Raw genomic sequence first — 27,046 nt, 5'->3', positions numbered from 1 at the left:
CAAACCGAAAAGCCAGCTGTTTGCAGCGAATGCATTTTATAGCAAAAGCCACCGGGGCCGGCACGCATCTTAAACCCCCGTCCCCTCATCTTTTTGAAGGCCGTGGTAGCAGCAGCAGCAGCCTTATATATGTGTATATATATTTTTTTTTTTTAACCGTCAAAATGAGCCGGGACGTGCTAGGATAGGGTGCTGCCCTACCATCGCCAGCTAGGCGGACACATTCCTTCAACCAGCTCGCCGTTTCAATCACTACGGGGGTTGGACACAACGTTAGCCGAGGCGTTGCTAGGTGAGCTAGCGGGCTTAGCAACGCTGCTCTCGAAGCCTTTACGCGCGTGCTGTGGCGGTTGATATTAGAAATAACGGTTATCGGTTTTAATTTGGACCACCGAATGACAATAGGGGGGGGGGGGGGGCTGGTATAAAGCTGGGTGGGGAGATGGGGTGGGGGGTTAAGTGGCTAATCTGCGGCAGTTGCAGTCATTTATATAAAAACAATTGTTTAACATTAACTGTATTTTTAAAGACAGGAGCTTCTCAGGGAGGCCCCGCCGTCTCTTGACTCCTTCCTCCCCCCCACCACCCTGTGCGAGTCTCCCGTGATTTGCCGAGAACACCGTGGGTGAAGTAGCGGTTGTTCTCGGCTGGGGGGACAACTTGACAGCGAGCCCCCTGGCTGGTCTCCCCTCCCCCAGTCCCGTCCACCCGTGCCCGCCCGCCCATCCGTTCGTCCAGAACGACAGACCACCTCCTCGTCTGAGATTTGAGGCGGGGGGACGGAGGGACGGGGGGGGGGGTTGCGGGGGGATTTCGGGATACAGCTGAAAACCGTGTCCCGTCTCAACCGGGCCGCCGCAAACCAGAAGGGATGACTCTGGAGTCCATGATGGCTTGCTGCCTGAGCGAAGAGGCGAAGGAGTCGAAACGAATCAATGCAGAAATTGACAAACAACTCCGCCGAGACAAGCGCGACTCCAGGAGGGAGCTGAAATTACTTCTTCTCGGTATGTGGCACGCTTACTCCTCAAAAACACACGCACGCTCATCGCCATGTCTTGTGTCGTTGTGTGGAAACACTCACGTTCATGGGGCCTTATTGGCAAAGCTAGCAAATATGCTACTAGTTAAGGTTGCTAGCTGGTTGGTTTCAGCATGAGAAACGTTATCGCATGATTTGGGGAAATGCGTGGTAGGTCTAATCGCTTACTGGTAATCTAGTTGTATATGTGTATAGTTAGCTTACTTGTTTAGGTGCATGTCTGCAAGAGCTGGCTAGCTAGCCATATTGTCTCTTTACTCAAGTAACGTTATGTATTTGCATTGGTGTGCAGACATTATTTGACATTATTGACTAGCTCTCAAGCTAATTAGTCGGCCGACATTAACAAAAACTGCCGCGGTGGTTTGTTAGCTGGTGATGGTTGAAAGGCGGAGATGGACAACTGATAATAGAAGAAGCACTAGCTTTGGATTGCTTTACACTGTTGCTTTCACCATGTTGCATAACATTTGTTCAACTGGGTGAAGCTCCAGGTGCCTCAGTTGGACCTTTTTGCTTGGTGTCCATTCATTCATTTATAATTGTCTGATATGTATTAGTCTTCACCCAGTGTCACAAATCTACCCATCCAGAGGACAAGGATACTGAGCCATTTACCCCCTCCTCCTGGAGTCTAGCTGAGTAGGTTAATGTTAGCTAATTTTTTTTTATAGCTGGTGTGTGGGCAAGTGGAAGCTGCTGTTTAATAAGTTGCTCTGTACTGCATTGATTCATTATTCTCAAAAATGAATATTGGGCTATGCTTTATCACAAGCGGGCGTGTGCTGCTTTCAGATTTTTTTTATTTTGTGTGAAAGCATATTCTAAAAGGCAAACTTTGATCTGTGTGTGCAGCGTTTGTGAAAGCTCCTTGGAAAAAGGAAAGTGTCCATTTTTAGGACAATTAGAATTATCTAGGTTGCATCCTTGGTTTCAAAACGTTTGCTCCCATTTCTCGCCGACCAAAAGCAGCCCTGGTTATTTGACATGTGTCTCCTTTCATTTCCCTGCTGAATACCTCAGCTTGGATAAGTAGGCCACACTAGAGCAATACCGTTGATGGGACATATTCTATTCTCACACAATTGAATCGCTACTGGACTCTATTCTACCAAGGTGAGCGGGTAAAAAGGGGGTATTTTGTTTTTAGAGTCGCAGTTTTGAAACAAGTTTTGCTTGTGAGCTGTGATCAAATTTCTCTTGCCAGATGATCAATAAATGGTTGGGTTGACAGTGATTCCAGGACATTTAGAAAATAAGGTAATTTACACTCTGTATAAAACATCTGGGGTTTTATTTTTTAGTATATCCCTGATTTTGACAGCAGATATTAAAAAAACATGTATGAAAGTGTCTGTGTGAAAGGCAGAGAGCCAGCAAGACCTGCTATCAGTCATGGTGTAAGTGGCCCATCCTGTGTGAGTTAAGGCTCCCTGGACGCCGGGATAAGGACGTGTAAGGCAGGATTAGTGTAGGTCTTAATAGGCTTGGTTAAACACATCCGTTGCTGAGACTTTGAGATGTCACTGACTCCTATTATCCCCCTGGCATTATTCTCAGGCCCGCAGCCTTCAGTGAGCTGCCTGCCTCTCCACACATCACTGGAGAAAGAAGACAACCTCTGTTTCTGAGAGTTTCCTCCTTGAGGACAAATAATAAACCGTTTTAATCTATTTAACCACCAAGTTTCATCAAATGCATTTTAAAGGGGAAGGACGAGATATTGAGCTACATATTGAGTGCTGGACATTAATCCATTTTAGTTGAACGTGGGAGTCCGGTCATTAGCTTCCCTGCAGTTTAGTGCATCTACAGGCGATAGATAGGTTTTACATTTCAGCTAGACTCAATGCAATGTGCCCAACCGCTCCTTCTGGCCAAGTATACTCAATGCAATGTGTATGTATGTATGTATGTATTTATTTATTTATTTATACATATTAGTACTGCAATATTTTGTGGAGGCATGTGATTCATATTTCTTTTTAAGGTATCAGAATTCACCTTGTCTTGTGTGTCTCGTTTTATTTTAGAATGCTTCATGTAGGGTAGAGCTAAAACTATTAGTTGAGCAAAATAAATTGATTCAACAACAATCGTTATCTGAATGACTGTTTAACCAAAATGTCATTAGCTTCTAGTTCCAGGTCCTCCAGCGAGATGAGTTGCAGCGACTCTACGTTCATATGGTTTTTAAATGGAATATTTTAGGGATTTGCATTTTTTTTTTTTTTTTTTTTAAATGAGTTGCATTACATAAGACACTCAATGTGATATTTTAAAATTGCTTGTCGTGCCGGTCATCTCCAAAATGCAAAGATGGGTTAATCTGTTGACAGACATGTAAAACAAAGAAACAGCAAATTCTCCCATTTTGAGTGGCTGGAACCACAGAGTGTTTGGCTTTTTCTGCTTGAAAATTACTTTAATGAGAAATCTCTTACCAAAAATAGCTGCAGACAGACTAATCAACCCTCCCTCAGTGTTCCTTTCCCTTCCTGGCAGGGTTTGCCATATGGCCAGGGTGCATTGGCAAAACCGCCACGTCTCATCGATAAAACAGTTATGAGGTTTTATTTTATGCCAGGCACAGGCATGACTTTTCCAGATTAAGAAAGGTTGAATGGTAGGATTAGTTTCGCAGTTTAAAAACATCACACTTAGCCACTTGGTCAGAAAATAACAATTCTGCCAGCGCTGCAGCATTGCCCACAGGCTGGCTGCCTGTGACTGAGGCCATATCGGGCCATACTGACAGCTTCCTGCTCCACAGACCAGTGGTTTGCCTCTACTTGGTCAAAACACGGTGGACCAGGAGCTGTGGCCTTTACTGCATTGGGTAAATGAACTGCTGGAGCGAGCGAACGGTCAGTAAAGTGAGAGGGAAGGGCAAACACTTTAGGGTTTCCCAAAGTGCTGACCGGGACAAACTGTAACCTCCCAGTAAAGCTGTCATTGTACCAGTTGGCATTCCCTTTTCATGAAAATGTGGGCTTCACATGAAATATGAGAAACTGAATGTCTGGCAATCAGTAAAAACTCCCGAGAATGAGATAAAAAAAGGCAGAGAATTTGTCAAGCAGAGTATTTTTAAAAAGGGCCAAAAGTCTACTTAATGGCAAAAATGTTTTGGACGGCTTGGTAGCACAAAGTCCCAGGTGGAGGTTTAATGTACAGTCGTTTGCCAAGTGGTCATTGATTGAGTTGTTCTTGTTGATCCTCCCTGTCTCAGCAGTACGTCTTGTTATCAGCTTAAGACATCCTTTCGAGGAACAGTCCGATTGAACTAGGGCGAAGGATCAGGGGATCGGCTCAGATGTTTATTGCTGACCTTCCTTCTCCTGCCAAGTCGTCTTATTTTGATCATATATGGCAATAGGGATCTTCTAGCTCTACTCCTCGGTGGTTGTGCGTGTGTGTGTGTCTCTGTGCGTGTGTGATACGGTACTTTTAATGCTTGTGAATTTGAGGAGCTATGCGGATGGCCAGTTATTCCTGAAATCCACTTTATCGTGATTAGATCTAATACTTTGAAGGTTAAGAAAATCAAACATACGGCATATTAACATTCTCTAGGGTACAGCGCCAAAGAAGCACGTTGACAACCATATTGTAGTTTTCTGTCTTTCATGTAGTTGTGAAAGCAGTTGCAGCATTTCTGTGAATGGAAATGTTTTGTCAACAGTCATCATTGAGTAAGATTCATCTTTTGACTTTTTTCATTTCGTCAGGAAAATGGTGTGTGTGGCTGACGTTAACACAGCTGGAGATGGAAATTGCTACTAACAACGTACTTGCTGTGGGCTCTATTGTATATAATTTCCATTAAGTATTAAAATATGAAACGTGTGCTTTCAGTTCATAACATAGGAAGATGGCGCGTAAGCTCACCCATCTTTTCAGTGGTTACGTCTCCACTCTGATCTCGAGCACACACCTGAATACGCTGTTTGTCTACATGATATAACGGGGGTGCATCTAATGTTTTGCTATGTGATGCAAAAGTCAAACACACGCTTTGTTGTTATGATGTAGTGTTTGTCAGTTCATTTGACGGGCAAAATAATTATGAGACTATCGTCTTCGATCGAAAACTTCTCTCTAAGTATTGTACCTTTACCTTTGGAAACGGGAAGGTTCGGCACTACACTGGTAGGGGCTGAAACTGGTCTCCTTTTTTAATTATTGTGTTTTTGGGGGTTATTGCATGCTTTTCTTTTTTAAGGAAGTTAAAAGAAGAGAGAAATTGAGCATGACCTGCATCACAGATCTCTGGCCCAACTCAAACAGGGGACATTGCAGTTCATGGCCAGGTCCTTAAACCCCTCCAGGGCCTCCCAAGATTGTCTTTTAATGTAACTCTGGATACTCTAAAAATTCACTTTTATCTATGTAATGTTCTGTTGACCTGAAACGTGTGCATTTGTGCTGATTGGTGTACACTGTTTGTACAGCAGGACCAACTCATGAAGCATGATAGCAGCAGGTTATGTGGGTTTAATGCAGTCTAGGTATCTCACTCCGTACGGTAACTAGCGACTAGTTACGATTATGTATACATTGAACTATAGTATTAGGGTTGCAAAGGGGCGGAAATTTTCCGGTAAATTTCCAGAAAGTTTCCGGAAAGTTTCCACGGGAATTTTGAAAAAAAAATGTGCCTAATTTTTTTTGCAAAAGCATATAACAGGGAACTTAAATGTAATTGAGAACAAGACTATGCATGCCTAGCTCAGCAGGACCCTGAATGCAGCTGGTTGGGAACATTGTCTGCCAGAAACATAAACGTAAACATAAAACGTTCTGTTGTTTTTGAACGTCTTTGTCATCAGTGTTGCGTCTGAACGTTTCAGCCCTATGCCTGGCAAGTGTGAGAGGTCCGAGTTGCGTAGAGGCCAAGAGCGGTATTGCAGACAGACAGAGATTTCAATTATAGCTCGCAACAAAAAAAATTGGGTTGGGGGGTGGTGATCATGGGGAATACACCTATTTTATTCAACGTTTATGTTTTTGTTGTTCGATGAAAGAATAAAGTTCTACTCACAATGTCAAAAAAGTCATTTTTAAAAGTTGTATTATAAATGTTTGCATGCATGTCTGCTTATGACAAGGTAAACACAGTTAAATGACCCCAACATTTCCAGTTTATTCCCGTTAATTTCCGTATATTCCCGTTAATTCCCGTGGAAAGTTTCCAACTTTGAATATTTTTTGCAACCCTATATAGTATACAATTTAAAACGTCTTGATTTCAGTCCAAAGACACATGCACTCGTACTTAAATGGGGTCATGACTTACACTCTGGAGATATGGGGGTGAATGAGGCTAGATGGTGACTGTCCCATATACCGCCGCTACTTCGGTCCCCTCAGGATGGGGACACGGCCTCTTAGTTCACTGCCAGTATCTTCAGCGCTCTCTGTGCATGTTCATTCCTGTTTACTCCCACCAGCTGCTGTGTACAGTAAAGTCCACTCGTCTCTGTGATCATACCATTTTAACTTGTGTCGCTTCATCTTTCAATTTCGATTTGGATTTAGAATGATATACCATGCTTTCACTTGTGGGTTTTTTGGGGGACGTTAGTCTTGCGTTGTGGTTGAGATTTTGAGTGTGAAAACGAAATGTTTAGGCTTGGTGCAGAAGTTGTTGTTAGCGGTGTTACATGGTGTTCGGGCATTTTTTTTTGTTGGATGATGGATGCTACAATCATACTGAATGCATGTGCTGTGTGCAGCAGCAGCAGAGTTGAAGCACAGAGAGTAGCAGGAGTCAGATTTTACTCATCACGTGAACAGCGTAATGAGTCGACCAATAAGACGATGGCAAAGGATTTGGCGTCAAAGCAAAAGCAGAAAAGTGTCTGATCCGCTAAAGAAAACCTTGCCCATAGCAGAAGCTCGAACGGAGAGACCAATGCGTATCGCGATACGGAGCTACAGAGGACTGTGGGCTCCACACACACCTCCTAGGTCCTCACCTGTTGTCAGGTCAGGAGTTGTAGAGATGATTATTATTTTTTTGAAAGAAACATTTTCAAATTGGTTCAGTTTTGTATTTAAATTATATATTTTTGCATCTACTGCCTTTTTGTTGTCCATTTGCTCTTGTTTAATGATGGTGTTGCTTTTTTTTTTATAACACTTTACTTTCAAAGTATTGCTGAAGTTTCTAGTTAATAAGAAATAAACGATTCACTTAAGACTGTCTTTGACTGATTGCATGAAATATAAACTTCATCATGTTACGTTATAGATCGTTTCAACAGCAACTTCCGGTCCTGCAGAGTGAAGCAAATGCTTCATGTCTTAAAACTTGCATTCTCTGCTGACCACCAGGGGGCGACTCCTCTGGTTGTAGAAGACTATGCTTCATGTGTTAAAGCTGCATCCTCTCTACTGACCACCAGGGGGAGACTCCTTTGGTTGTATAGAAGTCTATATAAATGGCTCTACTTCTCTCTTGATTTATTCCCTCAGTAAACATTGTAAACATAAGTTTGTCTCAATCTCTAGTTTTATCCAGCATGATGTTCATTTAGTAAATTATGGTCATTTAGAGTCCAACAGAGTCCAACAGACCATAAAGCAGTGGATAATAATAATAATAATAATAATAATAATAATAATAATACATTAATTTTATATAGCGCTTTTCAAAATGCTCAAAGACGCTTTACATGGGACAGAGACAAACAGAACAAAACAAAACAAAAAAGACAATAGAGCAAACAAACAGAACATCCCCGGCACAAAAGAAAACTGGAGCAGCTGTGCAGAATGAGTCCTGTAGTGGAGGGTAAGGAACAGGGGCTAGCAGGTGAAGGCGAGTTTGGAGAGGTGGGCCTTGAGGGCCCGCCCGATTGAAGACATGGTGGTAGCCCGACGGATGTGAACGGGGAGGGTGCACCAGAGGAGGGGGGGGTGCAACAGCTGAAGGCCCTGTCACGCCAGGTCCGGCGCCCGGTCCTGATGGTCTCCAGAGTGATCTGTGGCTGCAACGGGGCCGACGGAGAAGTCCCAGTGCCCCGATGGCCGAGACGAACAGAGGAGCAAAGAAGCTGTTGAGCTGGAGGAGCCGCGAGGTGGAGAACTGCAGAACCATGCCAGCCCAGAGCAGCAGCAAGGAGCTCGGACAGGAGTGTCCAGGAGGGAGCCGGTTGGCTCGTCGACAGCCGTCGGTCAGCGAGAGACCACCGGCCAGCCAGCTAGTTGTCCAGGGAGTAGACGGTAGCCATGAAGCGCAGGTGAAGTGACAGGCACGTCAAGACAATCCACAGCAGGCAGGTGATCGGAGCAGGACAGTCGAGAGGCCATCCAGGCATGGATGCTTTAGGGCGGGCTTACAGGTTCTTTGCATTCCAACTATGGTAACATAGTTGGAATGCAAAGGATTTTTGTAACCGGTTACAAAAAGTCAAATTGCCGAACACAAGGCTTCATAACCTCAACAAACCAATGAGTGACGTCACTATGACTATGTCCACTTCATACAGTCTATGGATCCATTACCAAAAAACAGATTGAAGGTATTTCTGTCTTTTTTTTTTTTTTTGTTTTTTTTTGTTTTGTTTTAGGCTTTTTTTCTGTCGTATTGTTCAGCTCTGCCACAGATACTTCAAATGCTTTCTCCCGAGACCAAGGAGATGGCGTCATTTCCTGTAATTCATCACGTGACCCGAGCTTTGGCTTGTTCACTGCCCCCCACAAAAACATTGGTACAGATTGTTGTATCACATACACATCTCGTATCTCTCGCCATATTGCTCCGTTAGCTAACTATGAACCACAAACGACGAGGTCTTATTTGATGGGATGAATTTCTGTACATGCCTCTAAGTGCAGGATGAGTCATCAAACATTGATAACGGTTTTATAGGAAGACAAAATGATTTTGATGTAAAAATACTTTTTCACACATATTTAGCGTATTACAAGAGATAAATGAATAATTTACACAGGATTAAAACTGGGGAAATTAAATTTTTACTACGCTGGGTGTTTTGTAAAAGTTTTTAACACCCGGGTTTCATCACCGTGCCATCCCTCGTGTGGACACGGGAGTGATTGTCATTTCCATGATGAGATTATCTTAAATAAGTAAGAAATAATGTCAACATCTAGGATTTGGCATGTGTTTTTAGTTGGTAGCGGCCCCGCACAGTGTGTATTGCAGACGAAAATACTGCTGCTTACTCCAAGCCTTTTGTAAAGCCTGTATTTTATTTTTGCTCACCCACACTCGCTGATGAACAGACGATGCTATCCTAAGGTAGACAGATTAACTTGTGTGTGTGTGTGTGTAATGCATATTGCGTGCTATATCATGTACAGTATATTCAATTTACAGCTCTGACACCCACGCACATGGAGCACTCAGCAGATGCAGAGACATCGGCACAAAGCAGTGGTGTTGTACCCGGATCCTGACAGCAGGCAGCACATGTTGGGAAGCTGCAGTAGAGCTGAGAAGGATAATAGTCCTCTTTCTTTTGGCTTTCTGCTGGTGTCCTGCACTGTGTGTTGCCCAAGTCATTGCAGGAAAAGGGAAAGAAAATGGGCCATCACAGTGAAGGTAACATCTATGCCTTGAGGTTGACCACAGGATCTGTGTGTGTCCACAGTTGGTTAGGCAGCTGGTGTGTGTGTTGTGTAGCTCCAGGCTGCCTTGGCTCAATCCCTTTCCTTTGTATGCCAGAGAGAGGCCAGTTTCTAAGATGAATTTAGTGAAAGATTTAGACCCACACTACATTTCGGTTAGCCTTGTGACTGCCTGATTCTTACAGCATCTTTCCAGCGTGCTCCTAAAAAGGCCAACATCTGGTTGATGTAAAATCTCTGCTGCGTCTATTCAAATTTCTTCTAACCGCTGAGATTGGTTGTCAAACGGCGTCTATATTGACGAAAACCCAAATATGCCAACACTCTTCATTAGGGATGGGTATCGTTTGTTTTTTTTCCGATACCGGTGCCTTAACCGATACTTTTTATTGCCAAGGCAATTTTTTCTTTTCCAAATTGAACAATATATTACCTGTTTAAAGTATACTATAAATATGAATAAATACATACATGAAAAAACACGAGTTCAAACTACAGCTTCAAACCTTTTAACTTCAAACTATAAACAATATATATTTTTTTAAAGAACAGACACAAGCATCAGGTGGCCTGATTGGGACTGTGTCCAACAGAACTCAGAAACTGTTGGATTCTACAAACTGCAGATTTACTGGACTACACATCATCATTAATATCAACTGGAGAGATTTGTTCCAGCAAGCCGAGGAAAGACGTTCAAAAGCTCTTGCTCGTGTCTCCAGCGATCTGTGTGTGCGCGTGTGGTGTGTGAGCGCTGGAAGCCCCGCCCCCTCGAGCCCCGCTCTGCATGCAGGCGGACAGAGAGCAGAGCAGCGAGTGCGCTCTGATCCGCGCTATTTTAATTTAATAAAGTATCAATACATCAAAATCTTATTGTTTTTAACGTACGGGTGGTACGCGCTACCTTTTTTAGTATCTATATTCCGTGCAACATTACAGAGTAGTGTGGGGGGAAAAAAAAAAAAAAAAAAAATTTAAATCGGCTCAGGCACTGAAAGGGAGCACCGAAATCTGCGTTGCTTTTCGGTCCGGTAGGTATGAAGGTTAGCCATGATGCTGATAACCCCATCGCTTATGAAGGGAAATCTGTGACTGGCATTGCAGAGGAAAGCCATAGTTGGCAGGGATGGCCTTGCTTGAGCATCAGGGCTTTTGTGGCCTGCACAGGAAGCACAATGAAAGAAATTATGGGATATGAGCAGACCGTGGAATCAAAGCAGGCCCTGCGCGCGCACATGCACGCATGCACACACAGATATAACCTGATAGACCGACGACCTCGGCTCAACCGAAACTGCTGTACAAAAACAGCGGTGTGTCAAGTCCACCAGGTGTTGTGTCACAAGCTGACATCAGTCGCGTTATGTAAAGGCTTATGAAAGCTAGCCTGGCAACGGAGGCTACAGGTAAAAGTGGGCGGCGTCTCAACAAGATCACATGTTTTCATTTCACTGGTTCTTCTTAGTTAGGCTTTATTGTATGAACATTGTTGTTTGGTCTTCACTGATTGAGACTTCTCGCTCTCATCCAAGAGGCGCATCAGTGTTTGTGTGTGTAGACAATCTGAGCTCTTTTGTCTTTTTCTCTCTCACACTCCTAGCTACCTGTCACAGGGAGCGTTATCAAACCCACGTGGTGTGTGAGCTATTTAAAAGTGACCCCCTTTTTCTAGGTCATTTTCAAAAAAGAATACCGTAATTTCCGTAATTTCTGTATATAGGCCGCACCTGCTCATTTTTAAAAGAAAAAAGAAATTGTACATAAATAAGCCGCACTTGTCTATAAGCCGCAGGTGTCCCCGTTGAAACATGAGATATGAACACAGCAAGATGTTACAGGAACGATTTTTTAAAACTTTTTATTAAATAAATGCTGGCAACATCCACAACTAGTACATACATACGGCAAATGCTTTTTTTTCAGAACAGTACTAAAGTTGTCTTCTTCAGTATCGGAATTGAACAGCCTGAAGGTTTGTAATTACTTCGTCACACATTTTCTCGCCGAAAATATAGGAACCTACCAGAAAAAGTAATTGATCACTATAGCCATTGTCCTCCTGTGCACTAAAACCATTGAAGTCCTCTTCTTCAGTGTCGGAATTAAACAGCCTCAGAATTGCTTCGTTGCACTCAGTCTCTCTTTCGTTTGCGCTCTCAATGTCACTTTCCTCCCGAGGCAAATCCGCTTGCGCTGTCCTCCTCATCACGCAGCAGTCCAGCCTTTCGGAACCCGTTGGTGATGGTGGATTCTTTGACACTGCTCCACGCTGTTGGGATCCACTGGCAGACTTGAGAAAAAGTTGCTCTTCGCATGCGGCCAGTTTTTGTAAAGGATTTCTCGCCGCTTGTCGGAGGAAGTGACGTTGTGTTGTTGATGTTATGCTAGAGTGGGGCTGCTAGTTGAGCTTGTTTGCTGTTACGCCGGAGCTACTGTTAGCGAAGAGCCTGTTGCGAACTCTGTGAACTTTCTGCAATAAACCTGCAAGTTAACGCAACCAACGTCTGTCTGCGAGTCGTTCCTGCGGACGTTACACTACGCCGTAGTCTTCAACAAATCAGAGCTTCAGTTTGACTGGGCGGATTCTTTGACGTGAGGGCCTGCGAGGTGGCGTAGATGTATGATTGGTCTGCGGGCCAGTGTGACCATTAACATGCGCTGTGATTGGTCAAAGGGGCACAAAGCTACTAGAAACTTCTAGCTGCTACCTAGAACCTAGAAGCTACCTTGCTGGTGGATTTACTGATGACTTTCTGGTGGATTTTACTAATGATGCCTTTCGCACAGAGGATTACGGGCATGTGGTGAGTTAAATGCTTGCTGTGTTACTTAAAAAAAATAAAAAATCTGCAGTCGTATTTAATCATACACAGCGCTTTTGTTGCTGCTGGTCAGACAGCTGGAGATGTCTGTGTGTGTGTGCAGCACTGCAGTGTTTTAATGTTGTTGGTTTGTTTCGTTATAACTAAATGTGACTGGTTGTTTGGTGGTTATTTGGACAACATGGCTGCACAACATCGTGAGGCGAGCGCTGCGTCATGGAACAGTGGCTGCGCCTTTCCTTCTTGTCAAAGGGATTTACATAGCCCGATGATTCCAGCCACGGGTGGTACTGGCTGGAGGTTCTGCTGGAGATGCAGATGGGGGTGCTGCATCTGAGAACGCAGATGGCGCTGGCGAGGCGGAGAGTGCGCTGTTCACGGGGGCGCGCGCCGCGTTTTGTGATTTTACAGTTGCTAATATGGGGAAATACAAAATGGTAAACCATATGTGTCTTGGTGCTTATAAGGTTAAAACAGCGCTGCAGGTCGATCCACAGCGTGTGACCGCCATGCCTGTAATAGTGCAAAGAAATGTGAGCGTCTGCTGTCCACACATGACAGTCTGTATGAACGCGCCATGTAGTGGGCAGCGCCGTGTTCAATACATGCACGGGTCAGACAGAAACTCCCGGGACACTTTTTTTTTTTTTCTTCTTCCCCAGTCTGCATCTGATGTGGACACATGTCATTGAAGGCCTTGTTCTAAAACCTAAAACACTGCACTATGGTAGTTGGCCTATGAAAATCCATCAATTAGCCGCATCGTTGTAAAAGCCGCAGTCTCAAAGCATGTGAAAAAAAGTAGCGGCTTATATGCCGGAAATTACGGTATATGGATTCTGCTTATGATTATCCAAAATTCTTGACAGGGGGTAGGGCATATTTCTAGCCTAAAGGAGGTTAGGAGGGGTTGTGAAAAAGAGGGAGAGAGAGGGAGTGTATTTGTGGGGGAGAGCTGGTGAGGGCATGTAAACGGTTGTGGCTGGTGCAATCTGGGGAGGAAAAAAGGGAAGACAGAGGCTCGTAGTGTGTTGGCTGGTGAAAGAGGGACACGATAGTTAAGAGGGCAGCAGAGGGAGATCTTGTGACGGGGTCACGAGAAATAAATCAGACTTCAAGCTGGAGAGAAATGCTCATGCTCCTTTTGCTGAAGCAGTCTGCAGTCACTACCAGGACATTAGTGCCGCAGCCCAGTACAAAGACTATGCTCTCCGTGCTTGACTCCTTTTTTTGCTTCTTTAAATCGGTCTATCTAGTCTCTGTTCTCCAAAATTGGGCATTTAGTTGGAGGAGATGGAGGAGGGTCATTTCCCCTTATGGACACAGTGTCGAAACAGACACTTTGTATCTGAGATTAAGGCATTTCTTCCTGCATCAATGGATAAGTGGCTCTATCTCCCCAACATGTTCACAGTCCTTGGTGTTAGGAACCCCCCCTGGTACTGATCTCAGATCAGCCCACCCTAAAAGTCTCGGTGGAGAGCCGAGGCCCTTCGTCTTCAAAAGATGAAGAGCACAGAGCCGGCCTGAAGGGCTCGCAGTTATATTTACTCTCTGCTACGATAGAGTGGAGAAAGAGAAGGGGTGGTTGGATTTAAAAAATGTTTAAAGAAAGAACTAAAAAAGAGAGGGAGACAGAGGAGGGGTTGCTATAGTAACGGAAATATGGCTGCTCTTCAGAAACCTTGAATGTAGGTGGTGGTGAGTGTGTGTGTGTTTTTTCCACCTCGACTTTTCCTTTCATTTTTGCAGATATTATGGATGTGCTGGATCCCTTTTGATTGCACTGAGGACTGAAAAGCCACCAGCTCTTTTTTTGTGTGTGGCCTGAGGGTGGTGTTTCTGGGCATGTAGAACATAGAGGGCTAGTGTGAAATGTGGGTTAGACCCAACAGACCAAGCCAAGTTGTGGGTTTATTTGGCAATCGCTGTCGGTCTTGAAAAGCTTAAAAAAATTGCGTTTTACTCAATGCATAGATTGTCCCCCCCAGTGAAATTAAGGGTGTTTTGGTGAAATGGATGCTGAATAAATCTTTTCAAGCGCATGCCCGTATTCTACAGCCTCTTCTCGGGTTCCTTACCATATGTGTAAATCTGGAAACCCGACACTACTTGATGATGATTTTACAGCCCGATATGGACTCAGATACACACACACACACACACACACACACACACACACACACACACACACACACACACACACACACACACACACACACACACACACACACACACACACACACACACACTCTTCTCTTCTCCTTTTCCTGGAAAGGTTTTTTGATTCGTTCATTCCCCAAACTGTGCGATAACACCCTGACGTCGGACAAAGAAGCTTTAAAATAAATGCGCTCGTAACCAGTTTAGTTAATATACTTGGAATTTAAGAAGTGTGATTTCATAATGCGTAAAGCTGACTTGGATCAACACCCTGTTTTTTACCGGGTTTTGAAAGACCATTACTGGCTTAATTCTTACCAGTTTATGCCGGTAATGAATGATCACTAATAACATTTCAGATGCACAAACGGGCTGCGGCGTGTTCTTGGATCTCTTCAACTGGCATCAAAGTTTTCTGCTATTTTTCTGCCTTTCATGGAGCATCTGTCTCGGATCACAGACTTGGCGTGTTGTGATCATCTTTGTACAAATGAGAAATCAGATTTTCAAAATGAGTTATCCTCTAATTGGAGGGGATGGGGGACTAGCGCCTAATGGGAGTGAGCAATATGAATAAAATCGTATCACAGTGAATGTCATCTTAATGAATCGTAGTAAATGTTGTGTTGGTTGGGAAGGGTATTTGCGTTTTTTGTATACAAATCCAGCATTTCCACGAAGTTCAGGTCACTGGTTTAAGGGGATGGATATAAACGTGATAAAAAACAATTTTATTACAGTAACCAAACTAAATTCTTTGTAGTTTGCTTTTTTTTATATCAAAACACAAACTACAGTATAATTTTCCATCCAGCTCTCGAGTTAACGCACTAATGCAGGGTTCCGGCAATATTCAAAGATCACTAATGAGACACATTTATTTATAGCGGGGTGCACCGTTGCTGTGTGCTGACCCTTTTTTTTTTTTTTTTTAATTTTTTTGTATATGTTAAGGCCAAGAATTGGTAGCCAATTCCTCAAAATGGTTGCCAATAAGCACTGTAATACTGCTTCTGGTGTACAAAGTCTTATGCTGTGTTGAAAAAGTCTGTTTATTCTTTTTTGGACAAGGAATACACAGAAGCCAAAGTTGATTTCTGTACTTCTTACCCTTAAATTCCTCTCAAATGCAATAAATCCTTTACATAATATTAACATCACACAGCAGCGCTACCTGAACAATACTGCGAGTCAACTTTCTCTCTCTCTCTGTGTCTGTCTGTCTGTCTGTCTGTCGCTACTAATGCTGAAAGCGGTCATAAACAAGACTACGCAGGCCTTTGCCATGCAGTCTCACTCTGACCATCTCGTGAGTTTGCTGCACTCTTCATTGTATTGACTACATGCCTCCATTTTTCTCTTCAGGTACCGGAGAAAGTGGCAAGAGCACCTTCATCAAGCAGATGAGGATCATCCATGGAGCTGGGTACTCAGACGAAGATAAGAGAGGCTTCATCCGGCTTGTTTACCAAAACATTTTCACCTCCATGCAGGCTATGATCCGCGCCACTGAGACCCTGAAGATCCCCTACAAATTTGAACAGAATCGGGTAAGGAAATATCCTTGATCCTATGATTTCTGAACTTCTACACATCACTGTGTTTTATAGTCCGTGGGGATAGATTTTTGTGAAAGACCGCAGCCTGAAATAATAATAATCAGAAATAAGTTATATTTTAAGCAAGCCTCAGCCAAGTCGGTCAGTGTGGAGTTCCCCTCCAGAGTGTGTGTGTGACAAGTAACAACGAATACCATTTTATTTGACCTCAGCAACCAGTTCTACTCCAATTCTATGGATACAGCACAATGGCCCCGATCACAGTTAAATAATAGATATATAGTATAAGTGCTATAAAGACCTTTCTAAATTAGAAGAAAAAGCTCTGTAAAGTTAAGAAAAGTATTGATATCTGTCCCTCGTATCTATTGTGAAGTCACAGCTATGAAAACTGTGTATGGGTGTGGGTAAACACAAGGATATTGAGCCTCTTTGAATGAACATGTCATGGTTGTGTCCCACTGAAGGTGTTTCTCTTTGTGTGTGTGTTGTGCATTATACATGTACAGTGTAGTGCCCCCGTTGCCTATTCAACCCTAAGGCACTACTTGGCTGCTCGCTTGATGATTGTTCCTGACGCGTTTCATTAATGACAATGTCCATCATGTTTATTCTTACAAAACGAAATAATAACCTCATCGGCAAAACTTAATTGTGTATATTCAAATAAAATAAAATAAACCATAAACATTTGCCTCTCTCTGTTACAATACTGTCACTGTTCTTGATGCATTGACACATGAGTCTGTGTTAAGAAAGTAAGCAACCTTGTTGTGAAACGTTTTCCATTGGCTGAAGCGAACAATAGATGTCTCAGCTTCAGAGAGGTCATCCACAAACGGCCTATGTCCTACTAACGTGGCTTTGATTTCCTGCATCGCCACACTGACGTCTAGTAGTTGTCGACCATCGCCGCTGGTATTTCGACTAGTCAACTGCTTCCTTTTCCTGCTTAAAGACGGCAACATCCTCTTCTTCTCTTCCACTTCTTTTACTGAACCGAGCTGTGGAGTTTCCAACTGCTTCTTCTTCTAGCTGACTTACTATTATCATGGTCTAATGTCCGTCCTGTCTGAAAAGATGCCGTGGGCGGTGATCGTCTCAGGGTCTGCGCTCCAACAATAAACATAAAAACAACAACAAATCCAAACGAAAGTGTAGGAAAGTTCATGGGAGCTACTGCCATTCATCCTGCAACCTCTTCATCTGTTGTTTTCCCAGCTAGAGCAACGGTGTTTAATTCCTAGGAAAGAAAATGGTCAGTTGCACAAGAAGAGATGCATTAAATCTGTCTCGCAGAAAGATTATTATTTTGGAGAATAAGTAGAATATCTGGGTCATCATGAAGAAAGTTACCTCCAGATACCACGAAGATCTTCAGAAACAAGTTCATCATCGTCTCACGTCTCGATTTATCTTAACTTTTCCCCATTGCTTGTGGTTTTCCCAGTCTAACGCCATGATTGTGAAGGAAGTGGACATTGAGAAGATCAATGGGTTCGACTTTCACTTCATTGCAGCGATCAAAAGCCTGTGGTCCGACCCGGGGATCCTGGAGGCCTACGACCGCCGCAGAGAGTACCAGCTCTCTGACTCCACGAAATAGTACGTCCGTCTGTTTCTCTCTCTCTGTGTGTGTGTGTTGAAATGTAGGATTTAAGAGTGGAAAGTGTGTGAGTAACTTGTGTGTATGGCTGGGATGCTGGTTTGGGAACTGATACACACTTATCAGTGTTGGTAACTATTGATTCTTAACAATCCTGAGTTTATACGAGCAAATATCTTGTAGATATTAGTTGGTGCTTGTCCAGCAAAATTCTGAATTTGACCAGGATTTGATTGGGATCCTTTTGCAAATCTAAAATTACAATATAATTGATTGTCTAGTAATATAATAATAATGACCCAGATCCCAAACCTATGTATAACAGTCTGGTTTAACTTGGTATACTAATGGATTATGTGGAAAATCGTTGGAGATCTGCTTTTAATGAATGTGACCATTAACTTGTACATCCATCAGATGATATTTAAAGGGTCAGTTCACCAACATCAGGAGAGGGGGGGAAAAACATTCAGACATGCAGCTGGTACATTTTTTCAAATACCTTTTTTTTTAAATTTGTTTTTATACCTGTCTGCTTAGCAAGATAATGCCTGAGGTAAATTTAAAAAGAAATGTACCCTTTATTTCTTGCGTTGCAGGGAAACGGAGTAATACCTGTGTGTATGTGTGTAATTACCTGTGTATAATTACCTATATGTTTGCTATATGTCAGCTGCATGTGGACAAAAGCCTATTTCACAATGTAACAACCCTATATGAAAAATCTAGCCACAGCTGCAATAGCCACTATTTTATGTTGGTTATTTTGGTTATTGCTACCATAGATGTTTATCTATCACTATATGATAATTGTTTCTTTAGTTCATGCGGTTTCAACCAGCTAACAGACATCAACACAGTGACTTTCAAGCCGTGGTCCACCCTGTCATTTCACTATGATTGATTTGAATGTCACTCCTAACCTGGGATTAAAAATAATTGATGCGGTGTACACTTATTGTTGCACTTTGTAGCCCAATGTGTCACAGAGCAGTAGGCTATTTGCCATAATTCCTTTCTAATAATCTGTGACTTAAGGCTAAATGGCTAAAGGGATTTAACTCACTGTGCCCCCTGGATGTGGACTCGCTGTACTGCAGATTAATCATGCATCCAGTCAGTGTGCATGCGGGTATGCCTGCTTTGTTGGGAATATTTATGTCATGGTAAATATGCTATGTATCCCTTTTTTTTGTATGTATAGTCTATGTGAGAAAGAGAAGAAAAGTATTGCGTATGACTTAATTTCAGTGTTGTCCATACTATTCATGTATATCTCCAGTTACCTTAGCGATTTAGACCGTGTGACTGCAGAGGGATATGTTCCCACCCAGCAGGATGTGCTGAGGGTCCGTGTTCCCACCACGGGTATAATAGAGTACCCGTTTGACCTGGAGAACGTCATCTTCAGGTACCCCCATGTCACCAGGACAGCAGCGTTACCATGGTTAGAGGACAGAAACCACTGATGACTGTCATGATGCCCAAACATTAGTTAAGCAGGGGCTAGATAGTGCTCAAATTACAACTGTATGGTAAAAAGCTGATACTTGGCAAGAGCCCATTTGTCTGAATAGACCCAGTTGTCCTGTAGAGAAAAAAAATTAAGGTTATGTTGTTTAGATCAAATGAGCCCGAGGGCCACATTGTACAACCTGACTAGATATCAGTGGTTTGTGTTCAGATGTGTGTGAATGTTCTGGCTCAAGGATCAAAACTAAGGCCAGACATTCTGCACGGTAGCGTTTGGAGAGCAGCCACTAAATACTAGATGAAGAAGGTTCGAAGATGTCAGAGATTGACCAGGAAGTTTAAAATCTGAGCACACTTTGAAATGCTAAAATAATTTAAACTTTTAAAAATGTAATTACAAGTTGAAATGGTTTGGAATATGCTTCCTGCGATCCTTGATTCCACACTTGTCCGAACCTTCTTTATCTAATCCAGATGCTGCCGTCTGTGCTGCTGAAACACTGCTACTACTGTCACTGACGCCACCTCACTGTCTGCAACGTAATCCACCAAAGTACTTGACCTCTCTACAAATTGTTGTCAATAAAAAAAGAAGAGTGCAGGTTTTCGGATGGTGTTGGTGGAGCAGTGACACTTACTAACACCCTTATGTTTCTGAGATGTGCATTTTCTGTGAAGCTTCCTCAACAGGACTGATCCACACTTCCTGGAATTGCAAGGGGGGTTGCGGTAATTGCCTGTCACGCTTTATATAACTGTTTTTCTGTCTTTTTTTCTCTCTTCATCTCTCCTATTTTTTTACCACTCGACCGGCCTGCCTGTAGTTATCTTTCCGATCTGGATCGTATTGCAGATTCTGGCTATCTTCCCACTCAGCAGGATGTGCTCAGGGTGCGCATCCCCACGACAGGAATCATAGAGTACCCGTTCGACTTGCAAAGCATCATTTTCAGGTAGAAAGATGCCCATTTTGGCTCAGTCCCTCCTCGTTCATCATCAACCCATATGTCCTCGGATGTGTTTTTGTCCAAAGCGCCAAATAAACCCATGTTTTTGATTTTTTTTCTCCAATTTTATAGGAAGAATCTATAACCTGTGACTTTTAATTGATGAGTGTCTGTATCCCATTCTTACTCCTTAACACTTCCCCTGCCATCATAGAAATTAAAGTAATTCCCATTTTACATCCGACACTTTCTTTTACCTCCTGCCACAAACCGCACACGCACCACAACCCCCTGATGAACACAAAGTCCTACATTCTGGTGCCTGGTCTCTGTAAATGGGTCACCTCCTCTCTTCCTCCTCCTCTCCTCCTCTCCTCTTTGGCTGGCAGAAGAAACGAGGTCGTCCTCTTCGCGGTAGAGGAATGTTATTTTGGGCAGCAGGTCCTGCAGGGCCTATATTGGCCCTGGGTCTCTGTGGACTGGGCCACCACCAGGGGGCGCCCTTGTATTATTGAATGAATTATATTAGATTTGTGCAGCTCTCTGAAGAGACCAAGTCTCACCTGGTCTTGAGCTTTGCACCCGTGTGACCAGAGGTCCAACAAGGTACAGGAAGTTAGGCATTAAATTGTACCAAGGCCCTTTTGTATAATGGCTTGACATCAAAGGTTTCTGACCGGAAAGATTCTACTGAATCGGTTGTCACAAATGAAGGCTTAATGAAACTGGGACCTAAACTCCCTGACGAGTGAACCTTGTCGAGGAGACGCTCAGGGAAGCAGGAATCTTATGAGGATTCAGCGTTAGGGTTTCTGTTAATGAATGGCTTCAACGAACACCAGCGTGTCGGCCTGCACACACTTGTGCTGAAGTCATATCTTTAACGCGCATAGATCGTTCAACTTGTGCTGCAATCTTCTCGGCTTGTAGTTTCTCATTCGGTTACTTCGGAGGCGTCCTTCGACCACGAAAAGGATCCCACCATCCGAGGTGCCCTCTGTATCTTACATCGACATTTAAACTCTGCCTCCTGTCCATCTTTTGTTCCTGTGCCCCCTTCCGTCTCATCTTTGTCTTGCTTTTTATGTTCCTCCCGTTTCCCCATTTGTCCTCTACAAGTGTGTTTTTCAAAACTTCACAACTTGTTTGTGTGTGGTGCTTTATCACACACACCAGGGAAGGGTGAGCAAGCTGTCTAGGAGAGAAATTAATGCATTCTGACCTTCCACTTTCACAGTAGCGCAGAAACACAAAAAAAAAAGTACAGACTGATCTAGGATCAGATGTGATGTATGACCACATGAATGCCACTCAGTTTAAGAACTCCAGCAATACATTGCTTTATAGAATATTGCGTTCCTTCTGAGATAAAGTGCACAACCAGATGTAAAATCTTCTACAGTGCAGGTTTTTATTTAATTTATTACTATAAAACCATTGATTCTCCATTATCCGCAGGGAAGATCCAAATAATGACTGATTATGACAAATAATTGTGTAGTTTCTGGTCTTGCAGCTCAGACATTGGGACTGACAAACAATGAAAGTAGCACAATGTCCTAAACTGAGTGATATTGGTCACAAACAGGAAGCGTTCATCGTTGTGGTGGTGTGCATAACTCCTGTTTACAAGGACAGAAGCATATTCACACTGCACAATTGTTTCTTGTTTGTTTAGTTCCTTGTCAAATATAGAGATATGTACACGTTTGCTCTGAAAACACATGAATATGATTTAAATCTCTTCTCAAGGTGTTGAATCCATCAGGAGTTAACAGGACGAATAGGCTTTTTTTTTCTTTGTACAAAAACGGGTAGTAAAAACGAGTTATGGCTGTCATTGGTCCCAGGATGAGACTATCTCTTTATTTGGGTCATGTGCTGAAACTGTTTAAGACGTACACCAGAGAACGTCTTCAGGACGGCCGGACCTGAAACTAGTCTGTTCCTCTTTTGTAAAGTTATTCTGCTATATTCACAAGATGTAATACAGCATATGTAATGTGATTAAAATAAGTAAATGCATCATGATGGATTCAAAACCTCCTTTTTAAAAGTGCTACTCTTTCAGCCATATCCAGACATTGAGAATATAGAGACTGGGCCACCAGGAGATGTATGCTAATGTATTTTTTTTTCTTGATCCATCACTCGTTATCTTCCTCTGCACCTTCATCCTTCCGTCAGGATGGTGGATGTCGGAGGTCAGAGGTCAGAAAGGAGGAAATGGATTCACTGCTTTGAGAATGTCACCTCCATTATGTTTCTGGTGGCGCTGAGTGAGTACGACCAGGTCCTGGTGGAGTCCGACAATGAGGTAGGTGGACCTACAATACCATGACATCCAGTAAACAACTGGCCTCATTCACCAACCGCTCTTAAGTCCCAGTGACAAAGAACAAAATCTACGAGCACGCACATTTGAGTGCTGACGCGTACGTGTGTGCAAAAATAATTGGTTCTAACGTTGTCTTCAGTTGTCTACAGTATTTAACTGAAAAGAAAAATATTATTTTACAATTGGAAAAACTCTAACACTAACCCTGAGATTAAAAGCAAATATGCAATATAAGAAACCTTGCCACTAGTTTTAGAGTTCAAACCTTTTATTTTTTAACTTCATCAGCTGTGCGCCCTAAAGGTGTAACGGCATCTCATGCTTTTTGTTGTTTGCGTTTTACATCCACTATGGATTCTAGAAGATATGGCACTTCAGAACTATTGAAATGCATTACTATTTATTCTTGACTCGATCCTCTTTTGTGTGCACACAGCCCTGCAGTCTCTCGCCCTTTTAAGAGGTAATTTTGGATTTATCATTATTAGAACACAGATTTGACCATGTCAGGATTTAGACTTTTATTCAGACCGGTCTGAAGAAGAAATGCAAGAAGAAAAAAAGCGTGTGACGATATTGGTGAATGAGGCCCGGTGTTCTTCACACACAAAAGCGGTGTACAGTAATTTGAGGTGAAATGCATCCGTCACACGTCTTTTCTCACTGTTCCACTTCTCTCTGCACCAGAACCGCATGGAGGAGAGTAAAGCTTTGTTCAGGACTATCATCACCTACCCCTGGTTTCAAAACTCCTCCGTCATCCTCTTCCTCAACAAGAAGGACCTGCTTGAGGAGAAAATCTCCTACTCGCACTTGGTGGACTATTTCCCAGAGTTTGATGGTAAGATAATGCATGCGTGTGCATGCGTGCGTGTTGACTAATCTAGCAATAGACTGTCAGAAGCAGCCTCCTTAGATGCAGCTGGTGTGAATGTGTTATTTAAAACTGTGTAATATGTGTAATATGGGCACAGATCAAGTACATTTTAAAGGAGCAGCGCAACATTTTAGAAAATTTACTTATTTGCCACAATAGTGTTTTAGCTGTTTCACAGTCATTATGCTAAGCTAACCCTCCCGTCTAACGCTCCATACTGAATGCAGACATGACCTTGTTTCCCAAATTGCTGACTCACTTAATGCTGCATTTATATAATGACATAAAACAATGTTTGCTTGTGCTTCTCTGTCTCTATTCCTCAGGTCCCCAGAGAGATGCACAGGCAGCACGGGAGTTCATCCTCAAGATGTTTGTGGACTTAAACCCAGACAGCGATAAGATCATCTACTCTCACTTTACTTGTGCCACGGACACTGAGAACATCCGCTTTGTGTTCGCCGCTGTCAAAGACACGATCCTACAGCTCAACCTCAAAGAGTACAATTTGGTGTGAGGGCCCATGTACGACGGCGGCACATCTCCTCCCCCATTGCACAAATGTACACCTCTTTGGGAGTGTGCGCTTAAGTTCACATGCATTACACAGCGCATCATGCCGGCTCTCTTTCTTTCTCACACACAGACACACATTCACAAATCCTCCCACCTCCAAACGCCGCCCTTCCGCTTCCACCAAAGCTTTCCCTTCTTCTCCGTCGCTCGGCAGCTTGTTTTGTTGAGTGCTGCTCCGTGTGTCAGGTTTGGCACACACCTTTCACAAGGACTGTACTGTGTGTGTGTGTGTGTGTGTGTGTGTGTGTGTGTGTGTGTGTGTGTGTGTGTGTGTGTGTGTGTGTGTGTGTGTGTGTGTGTGTGGCGCGCAGAATTGACTAGCGAGGAGTTGTGTAGTGTTGAATAGCGGCATTGAACCCTTTCGGCCCTCCGAAGTTGAAACCAACTGGGAACCAGTGGGTGGCTTCATGGGACGGAGTGACTCGGACAGGAAGTGAACACTGGACAGAAGGGGGTGGGGCTGAGGATTCTGTCTCCATTCAGCATCTATGAATGTACCCACCAGTGTGAGCATCACAATCGCAAACAAAATTATATATATTATGAAGTAAATGCATAAATAAACACACGTTAAGTTAAAAAGCACGAGAGGGCAAGACATAGCTAATCAAAATATGTTACTTGCTGAGTTTAAAAGAATAAAAAAATATGTTTTTAATGATAGAAATCTGTTCCTACGTCTACTTCTATTTAACAAATAATGGCTAAACGGAAAGGTGATAAGAATTGGTAGGAAAATCTATCAAAACTTTGCAAAACAGACATAAAAAAAAAAGTATCCTTTTAAAGATTTTTGTGTTTTAATCTTTTTTTTAAGTTAATCGCATTGCTTCTCTCCTCCAGATGTTTTCTGTATGGCTTCACAGGGACAATCTTCCATGTGACCATCACATCTGGCTCGACTGATGCACCCACACACCCTTATTACAAAACACTAGTAGAGTGAGAGGATCCTGCTTCTGACACGGGCTTGGCTCGGATTGGTGGAAGCAGGTGTGGAGGGGAGCGTGATGTTATCGGTGTTTATCAGCCCACAGCTCGGGCTGCAAAGTAGCTTATGAACCTTTCACAGAAAAGGCTCTTTGAAGTCTGCAAATGTTGTTTGTGTATATTCGCTTGTGAATACATATACACAAAATACTCCTGTACAACAACCAAAATGCTCTGTGGTACACCAAGTTTGGCACAAAAAAAAGAAGAATCAACTTCTTTAGTAAGCATACAGTTTTTTTCCCTGAAAGTGAAATTATGGATTTTGTTCACTTAACTACACGGATCTGAGTGAGAAGAGGGTTCCTCTACTACTGCGACACACTGGCTCCAGAGCGTACTAACGAGGGCTGGCTAACATCTTCACAGTACGGTGACCAGATGATTTTAAGAGTAATTAAAGAGTTTTTTTTATTTATCTAATTTATGGACCAGGTTTGAAGGTGTTGATAATTTGAGTCTGTCATGTTGAAGTGCTCCTTTTCTCATGGCAGAGTCTGACTTGAGTCTGAACTGCTGTAAAAAAAAAAAAAAAAAAAAAAATCTGCTTTCTCTTTCTCTGCTTTCTATTTCTTATTGAGACATTTCCAGTTGTACTTTTGCCATCACAACTCCATCCATGATAATACTGTTTGCTTTTCTTTAGGAGCCCTCACACTTTTTTTTGTTTTTTAAGAAGAAAATAAGAGAAATTTGTATGTCCTCTCGGTTTTTAGACGCAGCGCTGTAATGCATACCTAGAAACATGTACAGTACGAACTTAGGTGAACTTTTTTATCGATGATTGGAGACCCACGCGGTCCATGCTTGCTATTTGTAATTTAACACAAACATCCAGTTGACGGGTTTTGCATTGCTGATTTCCAGTTTTTTTAGGCTTGCATTGATGGTGCCGGTGGAGTGCAGATATACTTCTTTTTTTTGGGGGGGGGGGGTCTTTGACCTTTTTCTACAGGTGACTTATTTTCCATCCTCCATTAAGGGCTATCACAGTGCATCAGACGGTACAGGACCGCAGTGAAGGAGTCATCCACTGCTGCTGCTCCTGGCTTATGAGTGGAGGGTGCAGCCAGGGCCAAAGTTTACCAACATTAAACGGCTCTCGTTGTCTATTTATTTTACGTTTCTGGCCCCTTGATAAATTGGGTGGACCCCGTCTCTGACTCTCCGCTCTTCACTTATTTGTGTGCGTTTGGTATCACGGTGTGACCTGTAATACCTCACACCACTAAAGACACTACTACCAGGACAAGTATTTTGTGTGTGTTCCCCCCCCAGTATTTTTTGACTGGATGACCATGCTTGTGGCTTTGCATGTTTTAACCCATTAACTACCATTCGTACACTTTATTGATGACTATTTCTTCTGTTTTTTAATTGATTTCCTACTCTCCGTGCAGCCATTTGCTTCTGTTCAAGCTTGTGGGGTCTGAGAAGTAACTTGCAGAGTTTAAACTTGATTCTGAGTTGACACGCAACATTTATTTGTCACACTGGGGTTATTGTGCGATCGTTATTGTGTTCATTAGTGAGAAGGGCTGCTTAAAAACTCCCTCGATATTGCATTCAAATGAGCTCTGACCAGCTCAGAGGGATGCACCAGTCCAGAGGTTTCTCTTCTGATGAAGAACTGTGCTCTCTTCCAGATTTAAGATATCTATCCCACACTGTACAGAACTCTCTGGATAAAAAACAAACGCCATCCTCTAATAACTGATGCGTTTTCATTTCCTCGAACCACTAAGACAAGTAAATGTCACAGATCTCAAACCATTTTCCCGCCGGTTGATTTTTCTCAGACTAACAGAAACAAAATGCCGCTGAAAAGTTAAAAATCAATTTAAAAATGTATGCTTTTAAAAAACTAAATGGGAAGTCGTGATGTTAAGTTTGAACACTAGGTTAATGGGGCTAAAATGTATATATTTTTAAACACGTGTGGACCTTAACTGCAGTTTTGTCTGCTGGAAATGACACTAAGCTCCAGCGAGCTACAAACCATCTGAGAGACTGCCGTCAGGAGGAGGGTTCCAGTATTTATTAAGTGGAGTG

At 42.9% G+C, this 27,046-nt stretch overlaps 1 protein-coding gene across 2 annotated transcripts; it reads left to right on the top strand.

Annotated features, from left to right (window-relative positions):
• Nucleotides 1–871: 871 nt before the first annotated feature.
• On the top strand, nucleotides 872–24,163 carry LOC306746579 (guanine nucleotide-binding protein subunit alpha-11-like; the record flags this gene model as incomplete). 2 transcript variants are annotated; one of them, XM_079229509.1, is made up of 7 exons in its annotated part: nucleotides 872–1,007; nucleotides 15,994–16,178; nucleotides 17,638–17,792; nucleotides 20,091–20,219; nucleotides 22,401–22,530; nucleotides 23,239–23,392; nucleotides 23,755–24,163. In XM_079229509.1, the coding sequence occupies 7 exons, from the start codon at nucleotides 872–874 to the stop codon at nucleotides 23,943–23,945; spliced, it is 1,080 nt and encodes a 359-aa protein (XP_079085635.1). In that variant the 3' UTR covers nucleotides 23,946–24,163. The 2 variants fall into 2 exon arrangements, with proteins under 2 accessions (XP_079085635.1, XP_079085636.1); XM_079229510.1 differs by lacking the exon at nucleotides 20,091–20,219 and adding an exon at nucleotides 19,076–19,204.
• Nucleotides 24,164–27,046: the final 2,883 nt, after the last annotated feature.

This window comes from Taurulus bubalis (genome assembly GCF_910589615.1).
Source record: "Taurulus bubalis genome assembly, chromosome: 1".
NCBI lineage: Eukaryota > Metazoa > Chordata > Actinopteri > Perciformes > Cottidae > Taurulus > Taurulus bubalis.
The sequence above is the reverse complement of the archived record's forward strand: the minus strand, read 5'-3'. Positions and strand labels throughout refer to the sequence as shown.